Source organism: Propithecus coquereli, unplaced genomic scaffold (assembly GCF_000956105.1).
Source record: "Propithecus coquereli isolate 6110/MARCELLA unplaced genomic scaffold, Pcoq_1.0 Scaffold214, whole genome shotgun sequence".
Classification (NCBI taxonomy): Eukaryota; Metazoa; Chordata; class Mammalia; order Primates; family Indriidae; genus Propithecus; species Propithecus coquereli.
The window spans coordinates 1,151,115-1,169,691 of NW_012146523.1; the positions used below are offsets into that span (position 1 = coordinate 1,151,115).

At 38.8% G+C, this 18,577-nt stretch overlaps 1 protein-coding gene across 3 annotated transcripts in view; it reads right to left on the reverse strand.

Annotated features, from left to right (window-relative positions):
* The window catches only part of THRB (thyroid hormone receptor, beta), a 312,929-nt gene that overhangs the window by 27,458 nt on the left and 266,894 nt on the right, over positions 1-18,577 (reverse strand). Inside the window, exon 1 of one of the 3 annotated variants that reach the window (XM_012644576.1) lies at positions 12,034-12,466. The exons of the other annotated variants lie outside the window; for them this stretch is intronic. Within the exon in view, the coding sequence (XP_012500030.1) occupies positions 12,034-12,361 (328 nt within the window). The 5' untranslated portion in view covers positions 12,362-12,466. Of the gene's footprint in view, positions 1-12,033; positions 12,467-18,577 lie in introns of those variants that run through there. 3 annotated transcript variants of the gene reach the window in all.

Genomic DNA, 18,577 nt, shown 5'->3' on the forward strand with positions numbered 1-18,577 from the left:
AAAAAGAGGAATGTGAAATACCAGTGTCAAATTAAAGTCAAAGATACACTATAGCTGGTTGATTTGCCAAGAGGAAGTGATGACAGAAAAGACCTAATGAAACCAAATGGTAATTAACTGATGCTCATAGAGTTAATGTCAAGCCCAGGATTTCAGAATGCCTTAAAAGTAGGTGTATGCACTCTTGCTGTGCAGGTGGGAATGGCGGGAAGGCTGCAGAGGCAATGAATCACGTAGAGAAGCCAGGATTTGCAACACCTGGAGCACCGTGAATTCCAGATAACCCTACCTCTTTTGCAAGGCTTATTTCAGAACTAGTTCTTAACACACTTGATCCTCTTTGGAATCACACTACCCTGCAATAAATTCAGAAAACTTTATAGCTGGAAAGGTCCTAGGAGACGATGAAGTATTTTTAAGGTGAAGAAACTGGAGTTCATAAGTTTGGCTTTCCTCAGGGTCACATTAGAAATTATTAGCAGAGTCTAAAACCCAGATCTCTTAATTTCTATTTCTCTAGTATGAGTTATGCTGGTCTTTTTCTAAAAATAGAGAGTTAACTTTAAGTAGAATGAATAAGGTCGCCTAAAAATAAATTGGGCAAATGTGTGATATTATGATACACAATCCAACAACACTGGGTAGTGTGAAATAATAGAGGTTTTATTTATTAAGGAAAAAAGAAAATCTAACCATGATAACTCTCTTTATTAGTGTACAATGATTTTCTTAGTTTAGATTCTTTGACCCAGGAAGCTAAAATTTGAAAACAAAAAACCAGAAAAGCCTCTTGCTTCCCATCTGCCTTTGCTTCTTTCCTTTCCCTTAGAGTTTCCTGTTTCCCACACACAGGAAATGGATTCAGAGGGCAAATTCGGTCTCATGTGTATCAACTATTCACCACAGAAGTGCATAGCTTTAGATAAGACCAGCACATCAAAGAGGGGCGTGGTTTGTTGGGATGTGAAGAAGGGAGAGGCTGAGAAAACAAAATCATTTTTTCTCCTGATCATGGTCCTTATGAAGTTTTTTGACTCAGTAAACTCCTCTTGGTTTTAATAAAGATTAGCTAGGTTGAAAAGACTGATGACTTATTATGTATTTCACCATGACATTTTCATAGATCTTTTATTAAACTAGGTTAGTGAGGGCTTACTTTTCAGAAAAAAAGGCATAAAGTAAACAGAAGAAAAGGTATCCTATTCATAATTTCTTAGAAATTACTTTGCCCAGACTTTAATTTAGAAAAATGTTCCCTCTTACGAGGCAGATAAATGATTTCAAAGTAAGATTTGGTAATGTACAGGATTATATTTTTAAATATCACAGCTTTTCTTAGTTTACTTTTGCATCATGCAACCCATGATTCATCTGTTGAGTTCACTTCAAGGGTTTCAAAACTCTCGTCAGATGTTTTTTAAAAGGGAATTCTGGGAAGGATCTGGGCAAAAAAAATGGGACCTGGAATGATTTGTGTGTTCATTCAATTATCCATCTATTTGTGAATTCAGCAAACATTTATTTAGCATCTATTGTGTGCTTAGCATTATGTCAGATGCTGAGAATATGAAAATAAGTAAGATATGGTTTCTTCCTTTAAGAACTCATAAGCAATTGAGTTCTGTTTCTCCAGCCCTGGTCATTCCTCAATGAGAGAAAGAGAGGTGAAAATAAAGAAAAGAACATGAAAAGATGCTCAATATCATTGTAGGGAAATGCAAATAAAAACCACAATGAGGTACCATTTTACACTCACTAGGATAATTTTACCAAAAATGACAGACAATAACGAGTGTTGGCAAAGACGTGTGCTCAGGTGTACATATAAAGACATACTTATAAAGCACAAAGTAACTTTAAAGCAGAAAAGTAACTCAATTATGAAAACAAGCACCTTCCTGGTAAAGGCAGATGGAATATAGATATTAACATTGTCAGGAAAGCTACATCTTGACCTCTTACACCTCAAGGTTATGTACAGTTGATCCAACAGAGTAAAGACTTTTGAGTTCTTGGTATCAAGTATAGAAGACAGAGATAAGGGAAAATAAAGTACAAGGCATTTCGCTCTAATCTCACATGTGAGAACTAATTGTAGTACAGTTGGACACTGCGCTGCTTGTGGGACATACCTTGGGAGCGGCCACACACGGTGTCTGAGAACACTAGCCAGAATTGGGAAGATGCAGGTAATTCACCTCACCTCACATTCCCTCACCTATCTCACCAGACCTGCTGGCTTTAACTTTTGGCATCAGCGGCAGGTCTCTGAAGATTTCTTTCTCTCTGTAGTCAAACCATTTCTGTAAATGGTCAAACTAACCTTTAAGGTTCTTGTGAACACTGGAGTCCAACAATAATTCAATCAGTGCATGGAATGGCCTCCTTCCATTTTTTGACTGCTAGGCTGACAGGTGGTTTGCTTTATTCTCTTATTTCTCCTCGATCATCTTCTTGGTGGGTGGAGGTGATTAAATGTCTTTGGTTAAATCATCAAACCTTCTACAGAAACATATGCTTAAGTTGGTGGCAGTTGCTTACTTGATCATACTCGTGCACCCCACCCATTCCTTTCTTTTCTCGAGAATATTAACTCTGAATCATCTTATTTATCCAAAACAGTCAGTGCAGGCAATGATACATCAATCATTATGCATAAGTCCATCATTCGTCATTAAACAACTTCTGCGAGGGAATGACATCCCACACATAATGACTAGGTAGGTGGGGATGCTCTTAAGCTTACTGAACATGCTTGACAACATCATGTGCAAACCAATTCTACTAGAGAGCTTAACCACTTCTAGCTGTTCTATTTCAGTGTCTCCATCTTTTTTCCTCTTTCATACTCATCAGATGAGTGGCCAATATATTGGCCAATATGCTCGAGTAAGGAAAATGCATTAGTTCTGTTGCCAGGAGTGGACACTGGTAGTAATTATAACGTTAGTTTTAAGTTCTGACTGGAATCAAATAGAAGAGATATAATCTTTGAAGCTACACTCTTCATCTGAAGAACTAAATCTGCAAATTGTCCCAGGTGACTGCTAAAGGAGCCTGATTATTAACCCTCCAGAAAACAATTAAGACCCCTGACAATATGTGGTAGTTCAAGGATGATACATTTTCCTCAATTCTTATTTGCTCAGGTGCATTAGTTTTCAGATTAATAAACTATGCTATCACTATATCAAACATATTTTTATAAAAGCAAACTCCATTTGTTTGTTCAACACAGGACTTGGAGATTTTTTCAGTTGACATTTGGCAATGTCTGGTTAATTGCTAAGTACTATCCTGTATATAAAATAGGTTGACATGGTAAAATATTATTAACTTTAAAAAAATACTTTTTTGGGTAACAACTTTATTAGGATACAATTCACATACCATACAATTCAATGGCTTTTATCATATTCACAGAATTGTGAAACAATCACCACAATCAATTTTAGAATATTTTCATCATCCCAAAAAGAAACTTCATACCTTTAAAGATCACACTGCCCCATTCCCCTCTGCCTTAGGCAACCACCAATCTACTTTCTGTTTCTACAAATTGACCTAATATGGACATTTCATATACATGGAACCATATAATATGTGGTCTTTTGTGATTGGCTTTTCACTTAGCATAATGTTTTCAAAGTTTACCCATGTTGCAGCTAACATTAATTTTAGAAATTTTATTCTCAGTGGGACTTGAGAATGAAATGCGCGTAGAAGGGGGAAGCTTTGTATGTTTGCACTGCCAATCGTGCAACAGGTAGTACACTTGGCTTCTTGGTTTATACTAGATTCAATGCTTTCTCCTCTATGGCTAAAATCAGAAGCCTGGCTAGTTCAATTCTCTTGAGGGAATTATAATAGCATCTTAGGTCCTAGGAGGAGAAACACTGGGACCTCTTGTCACCTTGGCAGACACATGGCCCTTCGGGAATAGAATATAAAACAGATTCATCTTGAAGATAGGTCTAAGGCAGAAGCCTGCCTAGGAGGGTAGATGTAGGAAAAGAGGAGAGGAGCTGAGTTCAGAGATCGCTTCCAATCTGGCTAATCTCACCTTCTGTATAAGGCTACTTGCCTAGCAGAACCAGTCCTGGCATCTTGAGGGAGAAGCTGTTATCTCTGATAGTGGAAAATAGTTTGGGCAGCTCAAAAAAGTGAAGAAGTTCCATGTTGCTCATTCATCAACTCAGAGCCAGCAAGAACCCTGAGTGGCTTAGGACAGGATACCGCGTGGGACTATATTTTAACACCCCTAAGGAAGCTACATCATCAGCATTCTTCTGATTTTGTATTGAACCTCCTCAATTCATCTTGCAGCTCAGATCCTTCTGATTGAAGCTTTATTTCCACTGGCACTTTCTTCCCTATGCCATTTCTTTATATACTTAAAAAGCTTGAAAGGCTAATCCTGATTCCTTTTACATTTAATTCTTGGTGTTATGTAACAAGCTTTACATCATGTTAATCTTTAACCTTCTGATAAACACTATATTAATTAATTAAGCCATCCATCCATTTGTTCATTTAACAAACATTTGCAGGCCTACTGTGTGTAAGAAACTGAAAACAGCGTTGCCTCTGTAGGCCTTTTATTGCCGTCTGCTAATCCCCAGCAGAGCTGCCCCAGGGAGCTCCCACTTCATAAACTCTTTCCTCAGAACAACCATTGTCTTCCTGCCCTCTCTACCCACTTCTTGGAATCATCGAGCATCTTCCCTTTATGCTTTGCCCTGTGGCTGGCTGGGCCCACAGTGCTGGGCGACAGCTGACACTGGATCCCAAGGCTTCAAGCTCTACAGCATTGCAGGGGCAGAGAAGGAGGACAGGTTGGAGGTGTCAATCTAGAAAAGGAAGTGAGGACAAAAAGAGAAGGGACTCTGGATTTCCATCTAAAAGTTTTAGGGCAGCAAAAGAAACAAAGCCAGTTTTGGATTATTTCTTCTGACTCAAGAATTCTTGAAACTAAAACAAATTTTTTAATTTTTAGGGCCAGGTATGGCATAATATAGTTTAATGCACAAGAAATCCCTAGCGCAACTTTCTTCTCCCTGTCCCTGTAGCCTCAAATTCTTAATGGCTGACATAACCTTTCAATCCACAATTAGAGCTAAAACACTTGAAGATGCAAATCTCTAAGAAAGGAAATAGGTTGATATAATGAGTTTCAGTGAGGATGTTAATCAAAAGGGTGCACACACTGGCAGTCTACAGCATTTGGCTCGCAGAGTGTTTTAAAAAATCTTAGACAATTTTAAAACCAGGAGATTTCATATAACATCCAGAATTCTTGCTTCATGTGAAAAAGGGGAAGATCTGGCAATACTGAGACCCAATTCTCATGGAGCAACGATCAACTGACTGGAGGAGGTGACCCTGCCTCCCAAGAAAGAGACAGCCTTTCTAGTTCTGTACAGCCACTCTGAGGCTAAACACTGGTTGTCATTTACCTTGGTTCTTGCATTGTATCTTTTCAAAGTAAAGAAATATTTCACAGAATTTTTGTCTTTATCTAAAGTGTAAAGACAAAAGTAGTTTGATTAAAACGAAAGAGAACATATTTCTTTATGGAAGTGAGAAATATTCTTATCATGTAACATATAAATATTGTCTGTCTTGGTTGAACAATTTAAATTAAGCAGCCATCATGAAACAATCCTGCTGTTCTCTCATTAATATCAGCTCTCTGGTACTTGTGGGCATTGGAATTTCAGAACCCTGGTATGAAATGGGATCATTTCCTGTTTTAAAAGAGGGCGTGGGTTAGAAAACAGGAAGGCAAAGTTATTAGCAGAGCAAAGAAGGGAAGGGAAGCAGAAAGGGTCACCAGAAATGGGTTATAGTTGCCTCTGATTTTGCTGTGAGGGGCAAGTTATGGCTTTGGGCTCCTACAGATGCACCAATAGTTAGTTACTTCATGTCCTGCATACTTGAGAAAAACACGTGCCTTTTCTTTACGTGAAAATACATTGTGAATGAGATTCAAGGTCTTAGCTTTGAAAATGTGGGTTAGCGGCCCTTCAGCCATGTTTTATACGAGAGGAAAAGCTGTTGCACTTGTCATCAGTATAGCATCATCGCTGTAGTAAGCCGTACTGATCTCCCTGCAGGTGTAGCCACGCTAGTTGCATACTTTACAGAGTGTGAAGTAAATGAGGTTATTGCCTTCCTGGTGCTTATGATCTAGATAGATTTGACAAAAACAAGCATATATGATGAGGAGAATCTATAGAAATGATCTATAATAACATATATGTAAGTATTATGTTGCATGTGTATGTATGTTCAGGGGTACTCCACTTTGCAAGAACTCAATATGCGAAAATCTAAACATGTCATTTGACAAATAAGGAGGGATTTTTCACATTACAAAAAGATCCTTTACTTCAGATGTTCTCTAAACAGTAACTTCTTTGCCACTAATACAGTGGTTCTCAACTGGGGGTGATTTTTGCTTCTCTCCAGGGGACATTTGGCAATGTCTGGAGACATTTTTTGATTGTCACAACTGTGTGTGTGTGTGTGTGTGTGTGTGTGTGTGTTTGCTACTGGCATCTAGTGGCAGAGGCCAGAGATGCTGCTAAACATCCTACAATGCACAGGACAGCCACCATGACAAAGAATTACCTGACCCCAAATGTCAATAGTGTCAAGGTTGAGAAACGCTAGTCTAATACACCTTATGGTTAATTTATTATTTTTTTTGAAAGAGGTGATTTACACAAATGATGCAGAGCTATGGTGTAAAACAAGGGAAAGCAGCCTTTGAAGGCGGGGCTGGTTGGGAGTGGGGCTGACGGAGGGAATGTGGTGCTGGTTACTGGAGGGGGCTGGAGGGCTGTGAGCCGAGTCAGTGGCGTGAAGTGATGCAGGCGGGGGGTGGCCAGGTGGCCCACCGGGGTGTGGCTAGCAGTGGGTGGTAGCTGGAAGGAAGAATCATTGGTTCAGAAATGGGAGCAGGGTGGCAGAGAGAAGGACCAATGTACATACTGGCCAAGATTTCTGGAACAGAGGGTGTAGATAGAAGCACAAAGCCAGAAGCAAAATGGAACCTTTTAGGGCAGGGAAGAGTTGACAGAATTTGTGTTTCATCTAATAGGTGGTGGAAAAGGGCCAGAAACCTTGAGAAGAAGCTGCGTGGTAGGTACAGAGCATGGGGAAAAGCTGCCACTGGGTGGCTGGAAGCAGAATGCATTGAGGGACAGGGCATGAATATGGAGAGAAGGAGGACAGGACTATATATGGGGGTATCTGCAGGTAGGGAAAGGGGACGTGGGGTAGTCACTGCTTGAAAGCACATGCTGGGAGTCCCAGGAGACTGAGGAAATTCTCTGAAGCAGCTGGTAACATCTCAACTGAGGGTTGTACCAAGCACAGTGCATGGAAGCTTAGCAGTCACGGGGCTCTGGAGACAGGAAGAATACCGATATCATGTGGGCACTGGTGAAACAGAGGACCCATAAGAAGATGGGGTGATAAAAGTTGGACCAGAGGGGATGGCAGAGTGGGAAGCAGCCTGACCTCAGGCTGAATGCACTTGAGTGCTGGGAGCTGAGAAAAAGCATTGCGTGTGACTGCGGAAAAGCATTCATGGAGGTGGATGTGAACTCGAGGCTGGATGCCGCATGCAGGAAATTAACAGTGCCACCATTTCTTCCCAAGGCTGCCAGGCATCTGACTTCATTTGCTCAGAATGCCTTGGACTCCTACCATTAGCATTCATTGTGAGGAATGGCAATACAAGTTCTGGATGAGGTTAGGGCATCCAGCGAAATCTCCGAAGGACGTGCCTTTGACATACCGAAAAGGTATGAAAAAGAAAAAGAAATCAGAAAAGAAAAGGAAAAAGAATCAGCTCTTGCTTTTGCCTGCACTTGGACTTGGTTTGGAAACTATTGCTCCTCCTAACTTTGCTTTTATTTCTGGGTGCCAAGAGGCATTTTCATTTCACCTTTTGTATAGCAAATGTGTTCTGCATTTTAAAAAATTGTATTGTTTTCTGGAGTGGTATTGTCTCTTACCAGTATATGAGTGGCAGTGCCTAGTTTACAAGCCTAACCTTCCATCAGCATCCTTACAATTATATACACATTGTAGAAAAATCTGCGATTGCATTAGCCACTCAGGTATTACATTTTAAAGAGAAGATTTCTGCACTACTCAAGTTTATTGAGTGGACTGATCACATCTGTGTTTAAACAAATTCTACTTGAGGGGAAATGTAAGGACGAGAGAGAGGAGAGGAGAAAGAGAAAGACGGACAGAGAGATGGAGGGAGAGGAAGAAGGGAAGGGAGGGAAAGGCTGAGAAAGAGAAATTGAAAAAGTGTGATCATCTCACATTTAAGTTTGTGGTTCTAGTGACTGCAAAATGAAATTCATACATTTTTTCTTTTTTGGTTTCCTTTCCATACTGCTTTTCACTAGACTGAATGTGATTCTAGGGTTTAATGGTACCTGTTTCTCATGTAACTTTTTTTTGGTTGGGGGAACAGACTTTGAGCCTCCGTACCTCCACCTCTACTATATAGCAATTCTTTTCCAACTTTAAAAGAGGTCAAATAAATGCTAATTAGAAATTGTATTTCTTTGGGGCTTCACTCTTCTTTTTAATCCAATCCTCTTGACGTGGGTCACTTCAAACATCCCCCACCTTATCAATTATAAATAATTTTCGTTCCTAACGTCTATACAATTGTTCACATGGAATCAACAGTGCTACAGAACATGAAAAAAGAAGTCGGTCTCCGAGTCAGAGGATCAATGAAAGCAGATTCAGAAAGTACAGTTCTTTATGGAGTTTCTCCTTCAGTTATGTTTTTTTCTTCCTGCAAAACTAAAAATGTGGCTATAGAGCAAGAACACGTACAATCAAAACCAAAACTGGACATGACAAACACACCCCATCTCCTTGATCCTGGCTTAAAAACAGGAAATTCTTATTCTCTTGGGCATGATAACCAATTCTGATGCAAAGACTCTAGCAACTTTTTGAACGTGCAATTTCTATGAAGTAAGATGGCATGGAGAAGGAGAAGCAAAGTCTCCTGTGGGAGGGAGTTGCCCAGGGCAGACTCTTGGGGAGGATTCTGTGTCAGTACACTGGACAGAGGGGCTGACCGGCAAAGCTGTCTTCAGAGCAGCCAGATGCAAGCTGTTTGGGAACTTTGGAATGTCATTGGAATTTCTGGTGGAAACAACCAGCCAAATTACAAAAAAAGAAAAAGAATAACAAAGAAAAGAAAAATGTCAACTTCTAACTTTATGGAAACCACAGCCACAAAGGAGAAGGCACAATAGCTCGGCTGCCAATTCTCCTCCCCCGATGGCTAAACTTATTCTCTCCTTCCTCCTGACCCGGTCGGGGCCAGAAGTGAGCAATCAGAACTGGCTCTGTGATGACTGATTTCAATGTAACAGATCATAGTGATGTTACTTGAAAGACAACAAATAAAGAGCTCACATCTTCTGAGTCAATGGTAGGGTTCTTTTTGTTTGTCCCGAACTTTTGAGAATTAAAACTTTATTTTCTCATATTCTATGTGAAAAATAAGTCAGACACTATATTCTGTATTTCAGGCTTCCTCAATGTGGAAATTACATTGACTCCCTCCCCTCAATTCTCGCAGTTTTATTTTAAATGTGATTCAATGAACTTCAGTCTAACTCTTCCTTAGTTTATTTTCTTAATGGTTCAGGGACTTGATAACTTTTCCCCCTCTTGGCTACAAATGTAAAAACATTGGAAAACAACCCAAAAAAAACTAAAAGTCACTCTAAAGTCTACCAATTAAGATAACCACTCTTAACATTGGGCAGTGTATCCTTCCTTTATTTCATCAATTTGTACCTATAATACCTTTTTTAAAAAACAAGATTATGATCGTTCTCTACATACTAGAAAACAAAGGCTACAGAATAAGCCATCTTTAAAAAACTAAAGAAAAAGTTAAGACAGCTGCATTATTAAAGAGTTTATAAAGCTGTAGTGACAGCAACAAACACAGATGAAGCAATTATGAATTTTTATCTATCATGAATAGATAAAAATCCAATTGGAAAATGAGGCCTGCCCCACTGAACACCTGTTTATAGTCTTAATTTTGCCTTAATGAGACACTATTGATGTCCTACAACACAACAAAATCAATAGTGGATCAATATGGATCAACATGTTGGGTACGACCTTTTGTCCTAAGAGACAGTTAACAGCTGGGTTTAGTTTTACTGGGATTTACTTGAAGACTTGTAAAAGTAAATAATAGTGCATTTAAGAATATTTGCCTGTTTTGATTTAGTGAGTTTGGCAGGTGGCAGTGGCCTTTCAATGGCATATGGCTTTGAAATTACATCAATATATGCATACAATGTGTCTTTTCTTCTAGTTCATGCATCAAATTAATTAGTAAAGAATCCCTGGTTTAACATTTTATAAGCGAGTATTCCCTAGTGCTGGTTGAAGAAAATATAGTGAAAATACAAAAGGGAAAAGAGTCTGAAAAGTTCTGCAAGAATTTTTAAGAATAGCAGAATGTCCAGAGAGAAAGACACCAGTATTTTCTTGTGATCCTACAACACTACACAAGGCATATCAGGTATGTTTAATAAGGCAATGTTAATTTCTCCTTTTCAAAGGGAAATTACTTATAAGTAATTTAATATTAAATAAAATAGAGAACACACAATCTATCTGAAATATCCCCATTAAGGGAATTACCCAGTGTGTCCTTCGTAATAAATGAGAAACTCTGATGCCCTTCAAGAGAATGCAAAACCAAATGAAAATATAGATGAACAAGTCTGAATATGTTTTATGCTGTAATCCCTTTCATAGTTCATATTTGGAATTTATAGAATAGCACCATATCTGGTAAAAATTAAACAGGTATTTTAGTTTTAGTTTATAAAAAATTTTCTTTGTTTGTTTTCATACCAGGCTACTTTTAATTATAGAGTCACATTAAGAAACACAAACGATAAGTTTTATAGGAACCACTATTAAAGAAATCACATTATGTTGTAAGATTAATTTCACAGAGAAATTTACCTTTGAAAGTCAAAGGGCATAATATTCTTGCAAATTATGGACACCTGTAAATTTGGCTTCCTATGCAATATCCTGTAGATAGTATATAGAAAAAATGAGATTCTGGCATATCTGTACTAGAGTTTACACTATTTTCAAAAGCATTTCTATCTGGCAGTAGTTCCTTGAGTAAAACCTGTTTACCTCTTTTATTTTTTTATAATACAAGAAATGTTCTACTGATAGAAAATTAAATAGCATCATAAAGCCACAATGTCTATTAAGACAAATGGATATTGCACTTGTTTTAATACTGGATATTTTGAAGGATATTTCACTTTCTTTCGTATAGAGTTCATTCGACATGATTGCAGACATATTAAACTTTAGGGACACAATGGCAAGGTAGAGTGTATCAGTTTCTGTTTGAATTTTACATTCCTACAGTTTGATATGGTTTCAGATTATTGTTTACACGGATAAGTAATATATTAAAATGCACACTTACAAATTCTAGCATATCAACATTATAGTACTGTCAAAGAAATCCCCATAATATTTTACTAGTTATCTAAAATAAACTTTTAGTATGAAATGCCAAGAAAAAGTTAAATGAGTTTTTAATCTGAACCTGAACTCAAAACAATGATCCCACTTCAAATGCCACAACACCTATCCATCAACGGGAAACCTTTTACATATTTTCTTCAGCAAAGAAGCCAACAGTACTCACTTTGGGCAATATATACACACACATGCAAAATACAGCCTAGCAAACCAGCTGAATCCAGCTTTCATATATGAAGAAAAAAAGCGCTTGGAAATCTTGGTGTTCACAGAGTCCTTCAATCGCCTAGCAACCTCTCTTACTGCTGCTTTAAATTTCGAATATTCAGCGTTCAAATTCAAAGATTTGACGAAGCTGATATAAACTGTAACTTTAAAGCAAAACAGAAACAAACACTGAAACTTGGAACATATTTAAGCAAAAATGGTCCCTACCTTTTTTTTGCGAGTACGATGGCAACTGCACTTGAGAAAAAGTAGGTTTTTCTTCAGTGAAATATTCAGGTTGGCTGTATTGATTCAGGGCCATGTCCAAGTCAGAGTCCTTGCTTTTAAACATGTTTCCAGGGTAACTACAGGTATAAGGCTGATTCACTGCCCAGGCCTGTTCCATATATATGTTGTTACTGGGCACAGCCTGAGCATCACAACCACTGTAACCCGGACTATCTTCAAAATACGCGTAATAATCAGTGGATGGCATGTAGCAATTGCTGCCGGCAGCTGGGTGCACTTCATATATTTCTTGCATACAGTAGTTCATTTTGTTACCCTGGTTCAGTTTCTACTTTACATATACACACACTCTACACATGCATTCAGCAGCCCCATACACCCTGAGAGCCAGGCATATACACCGCGAAGCATACATACATACACATGAAATGAGAAGGGAAGATGAATAAACACCACCACCAACACAGCAACCCAGCCTGCTTTACTTTGTAATAGCACCTGATGTGCTGAAATCCTATTTAGACCGAGGTGTCTTTGGAGCTCTTCTGCCATCCAAACATATTGGAAAGCAGATTTATGACTATCGAAGGTCTTAAGCTGTGCATGCAGCTAATTCCTGGGGAAGATGGCAGGCAGGTAGGAATGACCTCCACCCAGAGAGGGGAGTGACAGCGAGAATGTTCCTCTTACTCTGAAGCTGCTAAGATTCATTTTATATGCTGTTTTTAACCCCTTTCAACATGATTAGAAAATGATCACTCATTGTTATGTCATTTTGGTTGACAACTTAAGCATGAAACATTATAAAGACATCTTAGAGAATATCCTTGGATACACAGAAAATCCTAAAATCAATAATCTAGTTTATTAGCACGAACCAGAGAAAATCCAGTAGTAATGAGCCTGATGACTGACTCTGAAACATTAATCTAGTTGTGCAAATGTTAGTGGTTGAATCTGCTCTCACATGTTACTGATTGGCTTTTAATAGCAGGATTCAACCATCTTCCCATGACACACAGGTCCCTCTGGTTTTTAAAATATGCCAAGACAGACCACTTTTGAGAATGCTTCTGATGTGTGTGTATGAGTTCTATTCTGTTCCTTCTACTTGATCATTTTCTACATCATAAGCACTAATCTACATAAGACATAAAGCTTAAATTAACTTTGTTCAATTCTGCATTTACGTTTTGCTTATAAGGCCATGAGAAAGACGGTGTGCCAGTGCTGATATGAGGAATACCCCTATATTATAGGTATTATATTACAATATAGCAGTTTCCCTTTTCTATTTCTGCTTAACAGCATTCTGATCAATAATATGGGGAAAACTGTACATCTATCATTTTATTTCCATTCAGATCTGCTTTTGAGATTATATTCAAGATTTAATGTGATTTAAGGAGTGTTCATGTACTTACTATTTAAAGATAGTGATCCAAAAGAGAAACGTGTTTTCTGTAAGAATCACCATATCTTTTAACTAAGAAGTTAACAATATCAAGTTAGACTGTAAATGCTAGGTAATATGATTACTAATGGTATTTTGTCCCTGCGGATGTGGCCAGTGTGTTTATGTTCATATATATGCATAGGTTCTAGACCATGACATCAGTAAGGATGGATGCTGCTTTCTTTTAAGCTAGGGGTTCCTTCTCTTTCTTCTGGAGTCTGTTTGCAGGGCTGGGCCTCAGGTGGTGACATTTACACTTGGGTTCCTGCTGGTCCATGAATGTGTGACCTTGTTGGTATTTCTCTCTAAAGAAACTATAGACAAAGTAATATGATAATTACTCAACAGTGAGACTTTTGCTTTGGACATGTAGCTTCAGTCTTCAATCGCAGCATGGAAGTCTCCAGCGGGGACATATAGCAGGAGAAAGGAGGGTATTACAGTCACTCAACAAACTATGGGATGTCTGTTAAGTACAAAGCAGGGAGGTTGTGGCTACAGATACGGCTATTCAAATAAACAATCACAGTCCCTGTCACTGAGTAGCTCAATAGCGTGTGTATTAAATGCACAGAGTCAAGTGGATTACTGTTGTGCCCTCTTGAAGTGCTGACGTTTTTATAAATGTAGTAAAGGCAACTTTGACTCAAGGGAAGAAAGTGAGGAATTACAGAACAAGTAAAAGACAAGACAAAAATGAGAGAAGAAACCCAGGCAAAACCACGTGAAGGTTAGTAATAAGACTCTTTGAAAAACTGCAACTGAACTATAAAACAAGTAAAGGAATGTTCTCCAACTGGTATCTTTGAACTTGGAAAATGAATTACAACATCCTAGAAAGCATGAACCTTATCATAAGGACTAAAAAACACAGCTAACATTTTAATAGTGTTTTTACTATCCGATTACTCTTAAAACAAATAGATTTATTCACGAGTGTTTTTAAGAACACATACACATAATATCACAATTAACATTTTCTCTCTATTGAAAATGTCAAAACATTTCCTTGGAAGCAATAACTGTTTTCTGAAAACCCCAGGAAAAAGAATCCAGGCCTTATGTTTTTTGTCTGATCTAATTTATTTATCTCAAATTTCCCAAAACTAATCTGAAAATTAACCTTTCAATAAAGCAGTTTTCTTTCCTGGCAGACACACATGTTCTAAAGCCTCTTTTTCCGGTTAAGAGCTGCTTGTTGAATCCACTGGATTTTGCAGTTTTTCCCAGTGCATTTCCTGGCTCCCTCTCTGTTTCACTGAAGGCACGAATCCAAGTAATTTCTTGCTTTTCACCAGCAACAATACCAAATAAAATCAGGGCCTCAACTTTCATTCCAAAGGAACACTTAAAAGTGATTTTTAGAAATTTCCAAATGTGTTTGAAAAATTGGAGAGTTATTCTCTTCCCCAGAACTGGATACAGATACTGCAGTGAAAAAGGAAAGAGTGGCAGCTGAAAACCTTGACTTCTCTCTCAATTGTTACTAAATATTTGGAAGAGCCCGAGAGTCAACAACATTTTTACTGATTTTTTAAAAAATCCTGAATCCCCTCGTAAGTCTTTAAATAGAAAAAAGTTTCAAAACAAAGAGAACCTATTTCCTCACACACTTTTATTGTTTGGAGACAATAGAAAAAAATATTCTGAAATGCACTCCTTCTCATAGCAAGTGGGAATACTCTTTACTTGTAACGAATGCATGTAATTCTCATTACTATGAAAATGGAGTTGAACACTCACATTGAACTTGAAATATGGCCCCTCACATCCTGATAGAAGCAATCACATCTGTTACCTCTGATCAATCTTGCATACTTCTTTGTAAAGTCAATAAAGCAATCTAAACATATTATGTGTCACAAGTGGGGTGAGCTTCAGGAAGGTTGTTTTCTTCTTTCCTTGACTGACTACTCTAATTTAGTTATTTAAAGAGAAGCTTAAGAGATATTTGACTCATAGTGCATAAAACTGCCTTAAGTAAACTCAAGAGGGCTTTAATAATTCTTGTTAGAAGTGTTTCAATCAACAAGAATTTATTTGATATATATACACACACCTTTGTCTATGCCTGGAAGGAAATAACATAAAAGGATAAGAATAACTTATGTTTGGAAAACCTCAGAGGTGAAAAACAAACCCTCAAAGTCTCTGAAGGAGGAAAACTGTTTCTCTTTTTTTTTTTCCTCTATTTTCAACTGTGTTGGTTCTCAAATACCACTGCTCATTGAAATCACCTGAGAAACCGGAAAAAACACTGATGCCTAGGTGTCACTCCTAGAAAGTCTGACTTAATCATCATGGGATGAAACTTCAGCATCAAGATTTTTAAGTTCCCTGGATTATTTGCAAAGGCAGCAAAACTCGAGAACCACTGTTCTGCTAGGTATTTGATCCAAGTGCCTGCACCATGGACCAGGGCATCCTGCCTACATACTCATTTGTCTTCATTTGCAGTTTCACTACACATTTCCCGTAGTTCTTAGAAATCTACCCTCCACATCTCCACCTGGCTTCACCTGGCTTCACCTGGCCTTGAGTTACCCAGTCAAGCAGCCACAGGGCTGAATCTGGGGCCACAGGAAGAATCTGCTAGGGAGCCAGGGACAGCTTCACAGAAGAGGACCTGTGTGCTGGCTTTTGAAGGGTATGTAGGACCTCAACAGTGGAGACCTGAGGTAGGAGACAGCCGAGCAGAAGTGTCTTAGGGAGAGTGCCATCAACTAGCTATACCTGTAACAAGGCACATAAAGAAAGATAATTGATAAGACTTAAGGCAACTTGTCAGGACTTCTAATGTCTACTCTAATGATTGTTCTCACTTTCTGCTTTGGTAATCGAACCTCTAAATTTTAGTTGAGTCATGGCCCCTGGGGAAAAAACTATATTTCCCATCTTCTCTTTTACCTTTATGTGTCCATGTGACTAACTTCTGGCCAGTGAGATGTAATAGAAGAAATGTTGTAGGGTGGTTTCTAGGAAACTAAAAAGACAGCCTAAAAGACAACTGGTGCATGCCATTTGCTGCTTCTCCTTTGTTTTGTCCTCCTGCTGCCTGCAGTGTGATGGCTGGAGCCCCAGCCACCATTTTGGTCCAAGAGCACAGCGCCATGCTTTAGGGATGGTAGAAGAATGAGCTGTCACAGTTTCCTCTTTGCAAAATAGGACAATAGTACCCAACTTATTGGTTATTGTGAATATTCAGTGAATTTATACAAGTAAAGCACTTAGAATGGCAACTGGGATAGTGACATAATTATATATACATAATAATTATTATTATTAAAGTGCCTCAAGCCTTGTCTTGTGCTACTTTCTCTTCCAGTCTGCATTTTCACTCAAGGTCAGGGGCAGCAAACTTCAGCCTGTGGACCAAATATGGCCTATCACCCATTCTATAAATAAAGTTTTATTAGAATACAGCCATATTTATTGTCTATGGCTGCTTTTGTGCTACAATGGCAGAGTTGAGTAATTGCAAGGAAGACTGTAGAGTCTGCTGAAAATATTTACTATCTGGCACTTCAGGGAAAAAAGTCTGCCAACCCCTGCTCTAGGTCATCTCATCTTGTCTCATAGCTTTAAATAACAATTATATGTTGGTCACATCCAAGTGCACATCTCCATCCCAGATGTCTCCTCCGAAGCCTGAATCTTATATCCAACCATCAACCTGACATCTCCATTTGCACAACCGGTAGGCACCTCCAACTTAATTCCTTCTAAAACCTGTTCTTTTCACTGTCTTCCCATCTCAGCACTACCTGACCTGGGGGCTCAAGCAAATAACGTTGGCATCCTCCTCCCTTCTCCTCACTACCTATGTCCAATCCATTAGTGAGTTCATTGGTTCTTCCTCCAGAATATTTTTTTAACCCAACCACCTCTCTATCTCCACTGCCATCATCCTAGCCCAAACCGTCATTGTCTCCTACCAGGATTCCCCAGTGGCCTCCTCCCTGACCTTGAGGCACTTTAATTTTTTCTTGATACAGCAACCAAAGAGTGATGTTTTACAAACTGCAAATCAGATCATGTAGCTTCCCTGTTTAAAAGCTTCAGTGGCTTCTTACTGCACTTAGAATAAAATCCAAACCCTTTACCAAGAGGTGGTCCTTCCCCATTTCACATCAACACTCCTGCTTCCTTGACACAAGCCAAAACAGCGTCCTTGTTGTTCCTTGAACACTCCAAGTGTTTGCCTGACTCAAGGACACTGCATATGCTCTTCCCTCTGTCTGAAATGTTCCTCCCTTCAGCTCCTCACGGGACAGAGCTCTTCTCATCCTTCAGGGCTGCGCTTAAATGTCACTTTCTCTGAGTTTCAGGAGCCTGTTGATTCCATTATAGGCCCGAAGGCTCTCGACACCCCTCACACAGACAACATTTGCTCTCTTGGAAAAACACAGAGGACTCTCAGTGCACCAAGATCTATGTGCATTTTTTTGTAAAGAAAGATAAAATATTACATATTGCAATAAGTGGATTATCTGACGTTCAGGAAGTTCGTGGGAGTCTAAAATCTATCCAGTCTACTCTTTTCTATCTTTGACACTAGAGAACAGGAGACTTGTTTATTAAGCCTCCCTCAATTGGCGTTATAGAATTATGAACAGGTGTCATCATTGCCAATCATCTCTGCCCCAAGAAAGGTTATAAAAAGGGTAAAAACATTTCCTGCCCTCTAGGAGCTGCCCAAATTGAGGAAAGTTCCCTTTATAAATGCAAAGAGGTGTGGGTCCAGATCTTACCGCTCAAGTGCTGAAAGCATATCTAAATGTTAGGCAATATACTTTGGGAGAAACTAAATGATGCACAAAACTTTTTGAGTGGTTTTCTTGGTCTTTTGATGTCTGGAATCTTCTGACTCATTGCCTTTTATAAAAGACTCCAAATTAGTCAAACTCCAGCGATATCAGTAGGGACAAACTCCTGGTACTTTGGGACCACTCTGTTTTAAAGTAGCCTTCCCCAAAGCCCCCAATATATATGGGAAATTTATGGAGGCTGAGACCTCTCCTAGGTTTTCCCAGGATCCTGGGATATTACAGCTGGAATTTCTGAGCT